Source organism: Eulemur rufifrons, chromosome 2 (assembly GCF_041146395.1).
Source record: "Eulemur rufifrons isolate Redbay chromosome 2, OSU_ERuf_1, whole genome shotgun sequence".
In the NCBI taxonomy this organism is placed as follows: Eukaryota; Metazoa; Chordata; class Mammalia; order Primates; family Lemuridae; genus Eulemur; species Eulemur rufifrons.
The window spans coordinates 49,557,301-49,568,445 of NC_090984.1; the positions used below are offsets into that span (position 1 = coordinate 49,557,301).

The 11,145-nt window shown below is 61.1% G+C and overlaps 2 protein-coding genes across 2 annotated transcripts in view; one reads left to right on the forward strand and one right to left on the reverse strand.

Annotated features, from left to right (window-relative positions):
* Nucleotides 1-466, forward strand: part of SPTBN5 (spectrin beta, non-erythrocytic 5) — a 43,859-nt gene extending 43,393 nt beyond the window's left edge. Inside the window, exon 70 of the mRNA XM_069492225.1 lies at nucleotides 402-466. Within this exon, the coding sequence (XP_069348326.1) occupies nucleotides 402-466 (65 nt within the window). The remainder of the gene's footprint in view (nucleotides 1-401) is intronic.
* Nucleotides 467-676: 210 nt separating this feature from the next.
* On the reverse strand, nucleotides 677-10,139 carry PLA2G4B (phospholipase A2 group IVB). Its single transcript, XM_069484473.1, has 20 exons — nucleotides 10,080-10,139; nucleotides 8,785-8,857; nucleotides 8,370-8,506; nucleotides 8,131-8,262; nucleotides 7,979-8,019; nucleotides 7,811-7,853; nucleotides 7,475-7,529; nucleotides 7,009-7,139; nucleotides 6,672-6,755; nucleotides 6,326-6,363; nucleotides 5,353-5,488; nucleotides 4,500-4,636; nucleotides 4,027-4,249; nucleotides 3,795-3,912; nucleotides 3,376-3,513; nucleotides 3,099-3,203; nucleotides 2,727-2,906; nucleotides 2,208-2,374; nucleotides 1,596-1,782; nucleotides 677-1,456 (listed from the first exon to the last, which is right to left on the reverse strand). The coding sequence occupies exons 1-20, from the start codon at nucleotides 10,086-10,088 to the stop codon at nucleotides 1,245-1,247; spliced, it is 2,346 nt and encodes a 781-aa protein (XP_069340574.1). The 5' UTR covers nucleotides 10,089-10,139; the 3' UTR covers nucleotides 677-1,244.
* Between the last annotated feature and the right edge of the window lie 1,006 nt (nucleotides 10,140-11,145).

The window sequence follows — 11,145 nt, forward strand, 5'->3', positions numbered from 1 at the left end:
GGATTGGAGACAGGGTATGGGCACATCCTCCAGGGATGGGCTGCCAAGCGTGGGGTGAACCTTGGTATGTCATAGCCAGAGCCATCTGCCTGGAAGGCTCTCACGCCGTAACGGGCGGCCACCATGGCTGTGGCCTTGGCACAGTCATCCACCCCACTCCCCAAGGCCCACGGGCTCCAATGTATGACGCCCATGTGTTGCTGAAGAGACAGGCCTTCTCCTAGACACAGTGAGGTAGGCTGTGAAAATCAAGGCAATTCTGTCCCGTTCGCCTGTTTCTCACACCTATTCTAGGAGGTGGGTTGTTCCGGGGAGACCAGAGGGCTGGGGCACCAGTGCTTGGAGAAGATTCTGGGGTGGCCAGCCCCTGAATGCGCTCTGCCTCCCTGCTTTCCCAACAGGTCTGGGCCTGGACGAGAACCTCAAGCCAGCTACAAGTGAGGACACCTCTAGGGGACCAGAATGAGACTCAGCTAGAGGCACAAGGGCGTCTTCCTCCTGTATGCTCAGATCCAGGCTCTGCCCAAAGCCAGGCCCGGCCCCACCAAAGTCACGGCCTGCTAAAGTTACAACGTTGCCACTGGTCTCTCTCTTTGGTGCGTCTGGTCCCAAGCCTGGCTACCCCTATCAGGTGGCAGGAAGAGGCCCTTTGACTGAATCCTTGGCCTCGCCGCGACATCCCTGCCTGGGTGAAGAGGACAGGTGTTGCAACAGGTCAGGTAGGCACGGCCAGGGCTACAGCAGCAGAGACCCCCGCCCCCAAGCAAAACTGGCCTCCTCCCTGCTTGAAAAGGGTGTCTGTGAGCAGCTGTCCTGCTTTAGGGGGAAGCCCCCGCTGACGAGCTAGCTCTGTAAGGTAGCGGGCGAGACGTTTTGTCATTTCGTTTCGTTTTTTAAACCAGTCCTTGCAATGTATAACCCAGAGCCTGGAATGACATGACCTCGGTGCCTCACAGTTGAGTCTCTGTAACGTATACAGCGCTCCATTTCACTTTGTGCACTATTCACAGTGGCACAGAAGGCAGGACAGTCACAGGCCATTGGGTACTTGTGTAAATGAGGTCAGTGCTGCCCTGGGCTCCAGCCTCCGTCTTCCCACTGCTACCCTCAGCGCCACATCTGGGCGGTTCTGGGCACATACTGCGGTGGCGCTGTGACTGGGCCACTTGGAGATGACGGGAACGACGGGGAATGAGCCTGAAAGAGGCAAGGGCGGTGGGGGCCGGGGCGCCTCCCCTCCACTGTCACTCGCGCCTGTGCTGCTGCCTCCGCCGCACAGCCTGGCGCAGGGCCGCCAGCAGCCGCTCCCGGTTGTTGCAGATGTTGTAATGTGTCAAGCCCAGCAGCTTGTCCACATCCTCCTGGCTGTAAGTCACCTTTGTGTAGTGGTAGGGGGAGCTGGATGAAGACAGGTTCACCTCCCCAGCTGCTGCCTCCTCAGGTGTCCGCCGGACCCCTGTGGAGAGAGGGCAGCCTAGGCACAGGGGGCAAGGCCTGGGGGCAAAGGTGGGGGGTGCGGGTAACCCATGGATGGAGAGGCATAAAGGACACAGGAGTGACGGGGCCAGGGCACCAGGAGGTGGACGGTGACTCACCAGGGGCCGAGTGTTCCCGGAAGGAGTCGTTGACCAGGGGGAAGTGCAGCACCACGGGGGCTTCGGGGCGGGCGGGGTCGGAGAAGGTGTGGCACTCCCGTGGCTGCCGCTGCTCTTCTGGGCTGGGTGAGATGGGTGGGAAGGGGATCCCCTGCTCCTGGCAGAAGCGGCCCAGGAGCTGCAGCTGCTGCAGGGTGGGCAGAAGTGGCATCAGAGGGACAAGCCCACAGGCCCCTAGTGTCCTCAACACTGGGCTGACTGAATGTGGAGCTTCACTAAGACACAGGACTTAGGGCTTGAACTGGGGAGGCAAGAACCTCGCACTGGAGCAACACAGAAACTCACGGCAGGTGGGTCCCCGAAGTCCAGGACCTTACAGGGTGTGGGTACAGCAGAGGGGACCCAAATACAAAATGCCCAGGAAAACATCACCAGCTTCCCACCACTCCCACTTCCTGAGCAGAGGAAGTTCCCCAGCGTTCCATGCACATAGTATCACTGTCACAGCTGCTAAAGGAAGCTGGGCCAGGGTCACCCACCACCTGCCATGCCTGCCCCAACATCCCAGGTCCTACCTGTCCTACGGAAGGTCCTGCCCACCCCCTCTCCAACCTGAAAGGCTCCATGGAGATTGTAGTCCAGCGACAGGATGAGGTCCACGTCCCGAGTGGGCTGCAGGAGGGGCGGGCAGCTGGTGTTGACAAGGTAGCCGACATCCAGCAGGCAAAGGTAGGGCTCCGCAGGTGTCAGCTGGTTGGGGAGCCCATCCAGTTTGGTGGCTGGAAAGGTTAGGGGGTTGAGGGGAGGAGCAGCAATTGTCATGGATACGGAGGGCCTCAGACTCCTCCAGGCTAATGGCGATTTCTTGCTGCTGGTGGGAAGAGAGACTCTGCCCTCTGGCGCCTGCTCTCTCCTGCTGAAGGAACACCCCCACCTCCTGCAGCCCTGCAGGTGGGCCCTGTGTCCCCATCACAAGGGGAGAGAGAAGGAGCTCCTGCTCCAAGCAGTTCAAGCAACTGAGCCCAAAGGGTGTGGTGCTGAGGGGAGGGGAGGGGAGCCCACAGTGAAGATGTCTAGACTAGAGACTCGCGGCCCCAGGATGCGGCAGAGTCTGTGGAGAGAAGCAGATACCTTTCCAGGTGGAGAAGTACGGATGCTGGAAATAGTCTTTGTGCAGCTGGAGGCCACGCAGGAAATTGTGGGTGGCCTGAGCAAGTGGGCGCCTCGTCAGAAGGTCGGTGAAAAAGTCAGCTATCCTGCCGGCTGTTGTGGGTGGCTCCTCTATCTTCAGAAGGGGGACCTGTTCCTTGTCTGCACAGAGTGTTGGGGAAATGGGGTGTCTTTCAGGAAATGGGGACCCCTGGACTTTATCTCAACCTCTGTGGTAGCCCTGAAGGGGGAACAGTTGAGACCCACAAAGGCCTGAGAGCCACCCTCACCACCCCCGCAATGCACCCCCAACTGGCTGCCCCTTTGCACCCTCACAAGAGGCCAAGCACCTACCCAGGCTGGCCTGACTGTGGGCCCAGCGGTCCCAGAACTGGCTGGGCTCTGAGGCCCAGTATAAGCTGTCCTGAAGGTTGGCTGCATACAGGTTGCTCCAGATACCTGGAAGAGTGACATGCGGGGAAGAGAGTCCCCCACGTCCCTGTCACAACCCAACCCTTCCGCATGGCCCGTCCTGAATGGTTACTGAGCTGGGAAGGTCGAGGTCCGCCCTCTCGCCCATGCCCGTTCCCCAGCCCTGCCCAGCTCCTCCTGCCTTCTACATGCTCCTCACCTTCCAAAAAGCAGATACGGGACTCGGGAAGCCTCTTCATCAGCCGCCCCATGAAGAACTCGGAGCCAAAGAGCTCGGAGGGGATGAAGGCCCCGTACTTGGGGAAGCCGACCTCGTAGGGGGAGAACTCGCACCACTCTGTGAGGAAGCCACACACCTCAGCCTTGGGGCCCCCTCGGCACCAACATGCCCACCGGACGCTTTGCTTCAGGGCAGCCTAGGGCCAGAATGCTCAGGCCTTGTCCTGGGACTTCGAGCATGGGACCTAAGGCCTGAGGGACCCTGGCGGCATGAGAGTCTCTGGAAAGCATGGGAGCTGGTCCAGGGGAGGTGGGTGCAACATCCACCTCCTACACACAGGCCCAGTTACCCCTTGCCCACCACCATGAGAGCACAGCTTCAGCTCTGGGGCCACTCACCCCCAAATTCAAAGGTGGTCAGGCTCTTCCCCTTGGTGTTGAGGGCACAGTAGATGGGCAGAGGGTTCTGGCCACGACTCAGGGCCTCCCGCTGATCGGAGAGTTTGTAGTCATGGGGCTAGGGAAAAGACGATTGGAACCTAAGGCCACAGTTGCCTGGAGCCTTCCCACCCCTGCTCCCCAGTCCCAGACCCCATCTCCGGCCCTCCCCCTGGCCTGCACCCCTGCACACCTCATCGTGCAGCAGCGCCTCATTGATGAGAGCCCACAGGTTGGTGAAGCAGGTGGGGTGGCCCAGGCGGGCACGCTCAGCTAGCTCCTGCTGGTACCGCCGCAGCTGGCTCGGGGCCAGCACCCCCAGCTTGCTCTTGGTCACCTGGGTCTTCAGCAACTCTGTGGGCCCTGCCAAGTCCTTCTGAGACCACTCTGGGTCCTCATAGAGGTTGGCCAAGGCCCTGGGAAAAGCCAAAGCCAGGGGAGCTCTCACTTAAGAACGCCATCCAGACCTCACAGGCCTTAGACTTTCTCTTCTAAGACAACAGCCTGGCAGGGACCTTTAAGGGTCCCCTTGAGCACATTTCTCCCTGGCACATGCATTCTCCCAGCCCTCAGTTTGCTCAGAGGCCCAGGAGAGCCTTACCACTGGCACCCCTGCCACCCCAACCAGCCCCCGCAGGCCCCGGCACTCAACCACCTCCAGCTCACCAGGTGGAGCCCGAGGCCCCTGTGATGTAGGAGATGCAATCCAAGAGGCCCAGCTCCTTCAGGCCGGCCAGCTGCCCATACAGGGAAGTCATTGCCCGGATCCCACCACCAGTGGCCATTATAGCTACCACTGGGATCTGGAAGAGAGGACAGCCAGGCTCAGAGAGGCCCCTAGGAAAGGAGAAGGCCAAGCCACAGGAAGAGGAGGGAGGAAGTCAAGTGGCCACTGAGCTCTAGCTAAGGCCTGTCAAGATCTGATCAGAGGTCTTGGGACCAGTTATGAGTTAGCCCTGCTGAGGATCTAGTCGGAAGCAGCCTCCCAAGGCTCAGGTTTCTCTAGTTTTAAAAACTCCAGGAAAAATGACCCAGACAAGTGCCAGGCCTCATCTCCTCACCCCCAGCCCCTGGGTCTGATGATTACTTTCTGCCAGCCCCAGGGTTACCTCGAAAGTGTCCCAAATAGCCATCTTCCCTTCTCTTGCAAGAAGAAGTGATTCCCCTAGGAGATGACCCAGGCTGACCTGAACTCCTGGGACCACCCGGGCCAGCAGGCGGTCCTCATACCACATTCCTGTCTCACTCATCGGTCAGGCTGGGCCCAGTCTCAAAACCTGGGCCACGCCGAGGACCAGGAAACAAAGAGGAGGAAAGCGAGGGCGGGGGGGAAGTCCCCGTCTGTAAGCCCCAGGTGCCTCATGCAACCGTCCGCCACTATCAAACCCCTGCTAACATCAAGTGACAGACACGCTGGGCAGGGACAGGCTCTGGTTACAGAGCAACCAGTTGCGGTGACCAGCACGGGACTCTAGGCCTGAGCAAGCCTGGGGACAACCCACCCAACCAGCCCCCAGACCTCGTCCTCGTGCAGGTCTCTGTCCAGCTGCAGGGCCTGCTTCAGGGCCGCGGCTACCACCTGCTTCCTCCTGCTGAGGAAGGCCTGCTCCTCGGCGCAGGGCCCGCAGCCCAGCCGCACGGCCAGCTCCTGGGGTCTGGGGGGAAGAGAGAGACTGTGAGGCAGCTCTCAGCCCCCCAGAGAAAGGGAAGCTGCGTCTGCCTCACCTGCAAAGCCCACTGCCCTCTCTCCTCCCCTCTGCCCAACCGTTACCGCCACTCCTATGTCGTGACACTCTGAAGTCTGACACCTGTGGAGTGTGCATAGAGAAGGCGGACCCAGGCCCATGTGTGGACGCACTTGGGAATGCAGCAAAGCAGACTCAGGACAGGGAATGTTGGCGTCCCCGGTGCAGACGGCTCTTGGGCAGGACCCGACACTCTGGATCCCACCTCCAAGTCTCAGCCTCACTCCCTCACTGAGCCCCAAAATGACCACAGAGCGGGCAGGAAAGAAGGACCAACGATCCCATCCCTGCTTGGTGAGAAGCTACTCTCCCTAGGCTTGGGGGTCCAGGGTGGTGAGTCCTCAATGAAGGTCATTTAAGGTGACCTTCCACAGTAGCTTCCACCCAAAGGCACGCGATTTCCCCTCTCCCCTCTTGGTTTCCTTGCCCTCTCTGCCTCAAACCATGGTACTGTCCTCACCTCCTCACCTGTTTCCCAGCCAACCACTCAGCAAGGGCTTCCCATGTGCCTGGTGCTGGGCTGGACACACCCTCCTCTGCCTTCACATGTTAAGTAAGGCTCCCTCCCAGCACTTCCCGCTGCCCCGGCAGCCAGCCCCCAGCATCTCAGAGGGTGAGTGGCGACTGTCCCATGAGCTGCCTGTCTCTCCCCCTCACTCCTCTAGGCCAGACGCCTGATTCTGCATGGCTTCATCCGCCTCCCCTGTTGCTTTTCTGTGGCCTTGCCCATCCCTGGCAGGCTCTCACCCTTCTTCTTTTTTCAGCTCCACCCTCATCAGGGGCTCCTGAAAACCATGAAGGCCCCAGTCACAAAGGTTGGCCACCTCCACCCAGCTCTGTTCCTCCCACCCTGGCCCCAGGCGCACCCCTATGAGGGCCCTTTGCTCTCAGAGGCCCTCAACCATCTCCACAGGGGCCAGGCCTGAAGCCAGAAGGTGGGATGCTCAGAGGACACGCCCCCCAGAGCCCACCCGGCACCTGCTCAGGGCGTGACCCACAGAGAGAAGCAGCTACAGAAGCAGGCCCATCCCTTCAAGGCCTGGGGCCCAGCCCAGCCAGGCACCTAGTTCCCCTCTGGACAAGTGCCCAGTACCTGGGACGTGGGGAAGACGAGCCTCACCACCTGGCCAGAGGGCAGCGCCTGCAGTGGCACCTTCAGTTGTTCCTGGGGGGCATCCTGCAGTGGGGAGGAGGAAGACCTGAGACTCCTCACCCTTCCTCTCCTAGCAAGGACCTCACCAACTCCCGCTGGCTGTAGCAGAGAGCAGGAAGGAGGGGACAGGAGGCCCCGTGCTGCCGAGGGGGCCCGAATGCAGGGAGCGGTGGGGGATGTGGGGCTCGGGGTGAGCAGAGTCAGGCTGGGAGGAGGCGCTGAGGGGAGGAGGGTGGCGGTCCCGGGGGTCCTCCCTGGAGGGAGGGAGACACTCTACCTGCAGATGGATACCCAGCTCTTGCTCCCAGAAGGCCGGGCAATGGAAGCAGAAGGGGCTGGTGCCCACAGAGGCCTCCTGTGCACCCTCAAAGGACCCGGGCAACACCAGCTCAACTCCGCGCTCTGACCCTAGAAACAGAAACCAGAGCACAGAAGCTGGGAATGGGATCTCTGCCTGTGGACTCCCTCGTCTTGCCTGAGGGGCCTGGAGGGCTTTCCTGTCCCCGAAATGGAGGTCTGGCCCAGGCGGAGGCTGGGACACAGAGCCCCCTCCACAGCCCCTTGGAGGAGGATGAAGGGGAAAAGCTCAGGTCCTGGGGAGCCTGGATTTTGCGTGCATTTGCCCAACTGCTACGCCTGCCTTTGGAAGCTGAAGGTAGCCAATGCAAGGTCCCCGCCAGGGCCCCTCAGAAAGGGGGAAGATAGACAGAGGGCTGGGGCTGTCCCGAGGGTCAGGGACTCACCCTTCTGGTCCCCCGTCTCCTCCAGTTGAACGTGCAAGCAGGAGAGTTCCCGGGCCTGAGTTGTTAAGAAAGCCCCTCAGACACGGACCCCTCCCCTGTTCAGGGATCCCACCCTCCCAGCACCTGGTTCCTGCTCGTCAGCCTTTATGATCGTGGCCCCCGAGTCACCAAGCATTTGCTCGACACTGTATTCCCTTGACGAACTGAAACCCCAGGGTCCCCCAAACTCAGCTCTACCCGTGACCCAGGTCGTGGTGGGCCAGAGCTTCGAGCAGCGGCATGAGGGAGGAGTTCCCAGGGGAGCCCAGCCCACACCCGGGGCTGTTCCACACTCACCACCAGGATGCCATTGCTGGCGAGCTGCTCAGCTCGGTCTGTCCTGGAAAGACACGGCTTCTCAGGTGCTCGCCCCCACGGGGAAGGCACCAGAGCGGGGTGTGCTGGCGCTGTCTTTCCCAGGAGGAGGTGCTCCCACCCAGAATCGCCCCACAGCCCCAGACTCACAGACTCTGCAGCCGAAATTCAACTTCTAGCCGCTCCTCACCCTGGGGAGAGATAAGCGAGTTAGAAGGGCGAGGAGGAGGCTGTGTGCATGGGTGCTTCCAACCCCGACACCAGCTGGACTGCTGGGGCCCGCAGGGCGGACGCGGCCTTGCCTGAGGGCTCAGTGAGAAGCTCTCACGCCGCAACTCCCCAACCCGCAGCGTCCCCACGTCAAACAGCACTGACAACACGGGGTCGTCTTTGGTCAACAGGTCCTGGTCAAAGACTTTCAGTTCCACCATGTTCTAGAAAGGGAACAGGGAAAGAGAACATTCTAGAAGGGGGAAGTGAGCAGGACAGGGATCGAGGGCCTGGGAGAGGACAGTGGGCGGACAGCTGATGCCTGGCCCACCTTGAGCTGGCTGTGGATTCGGAAGTGAAAGCTCTGGTTCCAGACAGGGTTTCTGCTGTTCCTGACCGTGCGTGTCTGCAGCCTGTTGCTGGAGGCCGTGGGCAGCCACAGGGTAACGTAGCAGTCAGAGGGGGTCACTGCAGGAAGGAAGAGCAAGTGCCCAGCGATGGCCAAGAGCCCCTCCCAGCCAGTCACCCACAGTCCACTTCCCTCCACCACCTTGAGAGCTGTGGGGTGTGGGCTGGGTGGGGAGGCAGCGGGGACAGAAGCAGAGCCCCAGCTGCCACTTTCCAGCCAGAACCCCCGCTCAGCACCCTCTTCCAGGCCACACCCCCCGGCTTCACTCCGCTGAGTCCACAGCAGTGCCCTCCTCCTCCCTCAGCCCAGCACAGGGCCCGGGAAGCGGGCGGCTCACCTAGGTCCTTGGAGGGCAGGCCATGCGCCTGCAGCACACGGACCGTGAGCAGGCAGGTCCCAGGCACCTTTGCCTGCAGAGGGAGAGGGGCAGACCTGCTGCAGGCCGATGGGGCCAGAGGTGACAGGGGCCGCAGGGGATACCGGGGCAATCCCTCAAAGCCTCATCCTGAACCAAAAGAATCCAGCCCACTCAGCCCCAGGCCTGTCCTCCACCCCATCAGACTCCGGCGTCGACAGAGACCTGGCATCTCCACGGTACCTGCCGGCACTTACATAACGCTCTGTGCCCGGCTCTGGGCCAAGGCTTTGCGTGTATTAACTCATTTATCACACAGCTGTATGCTATGGCCACTATTTACCATCACTGCGATGACCAACTCCACAAGGACACTGAGGCACAAAAGAGGTTATGTAACCGGCTGCCTGAGGTCCAGAGTTGGGATTGGAACCCAGTCAGGCTAGCTCCAGATTTCCGCCCCACATCTACCTGCCTGTTTCCTAGGTGTAGCATCCTCTTGTCTTTCCGCCCCACATACCCACACCACACCTTGCTAAGCAGCTGAGGCTGGTCGTGGGGGACAGGGGACACACACTGTCGAGGCAAGGGAAGTGGCATGTCAGGGCCTCGGCCCCCCGCTGAGCTGATCCTCTCCACCGCAGGCAGAGGACCATGCCGGCAATGGGCTCTGCCAGCCAGGGACAGCAGCTACTAGCTCAGCCTGCCCACAGGTCACCAGGCCTCCGGGCCCTGCAAGGTCAGGCTGAAGATGGTCTCCAGCTAGCTCCCTTCAAACCCACACCCCTGGTTCTGGAAACGCAGGCTGGCAGGCGTGTCTGGCCGGAGAAGCCTGTGCCAGCTGGTCCTTCCTTGTGGCCCCCAACCCTGCCTCCAGAAGGGCTCTGTCAGCCCGAGTCCAGGGAGCAACCTGGGTCAGAGGCAGAGCGGGGGAAGCTCCTCCATCTGTGTCAGCCCTGGGGCCCCCACACGGCTGAGTCAGGAGCATCAGAGCAGCCACTTCCTTCTGGGGCCCCAGGATGGCAGCTGAGAGCCTGTGAATCCCCAGGGCCCAAGTCCACAGTGCCAGGGAGCTCTGCCTGGAGCCCATTCTCAAGGCACAAAGCACTCAGGACCCTCCTCTCCCCTGGCTTCTGCTCACTGTCCTGGTCCTGGGGTCACCAAACACCCCCGTCTACACCGGCAGCCGACCATAGCTCCTCTAAGAAACAGCATTAACCAGGCCCCGGGTGGGGGGCCGGGGTGAGGGTGGTGCCCAGTGCCCTGCTGGGCCTTACCAGAGCCATGAGGCTGAGTCCTCAGGAGCAGGAATGATGGCGCAGGACCAAGGACTGTCAAAGTTTTAACCCAGAGCCAGCGGTGTCACAGCTGACCCGGAGCTCCTCCCGGGTCCCTCCCACCCATCTCTGCTCCACCCAAGCCCCACACCCACTACTGGACCGGCCACCTGTCCAGGAAATGAGGTACCTGAAACCTACACTAGAGCCACAGACACCACTGTGGTGGGGCCTTGACACCCTGCCCCAGCTCCCTGGAAGACCCACACTCTCCAGCCATCGCCATCCAGGCCTCCCCTACCCAGCCCTGTGTCGCCACCCCAATTCAGAGGGGGGCTCCCGGGAAAGCTTGTTGCTGGCGGCTGAGCAGAGGGCAGGCAGGGTGTGGGCCCCAGAGCAGCAGCAAAGGCAAGAGCCAAGTGCCCCGCAGGCCTTTCACAATCCGGGTGCCAGTACGACAGGAATGCCCAGTCCTGACTGAAGCGCTCGGCCAGTCTGAGAAGAGCACCCAGTCCCCATCACAACCTGGCAAGGGAGTGGCCATCACATAAAACCCTTCAAAGCCATGTGCTGGGCCACCTCCACCCTTGGAGCTGGGTGCTGGGTGGCTGGGATGAGGCCTGTGGGTTGGCACGCAGGGGCACGGGGCACCAGACCCCACCAGCTGCCCTGGAACTGGGGTAGGACAGTAAACCAGGCCAGGGCAAAGCTACAAATAGCTTCAGCAGCGCTGAGCCAAAAAGGTCCGGGTCACAGAGTCACAAGAAGACTGAACAGAGGGATTTGGGCAGCAGACAGCTCCTCAGGTCCAGGCCTGGATCCAGCCCTCACCGCCAATCAGGGTCGCCCTGAAATTTTTACCTGAACAAACCTTCAGGCCCTCGACAGACTAAGGCAGCAACTGCGAGAGAATCAGAACATGTGACTCACAGTCACCTTTTATTGAACACTTCCTCTGTGCCCACCAGCGCTGGCCCTCACAGGTAGCACCCCAGCCCCACGACAGCCTCGGGAGGTGGAGCCACCATTACTTCCGTTTTACAGACACCAACGCCCTGAGAGGCAG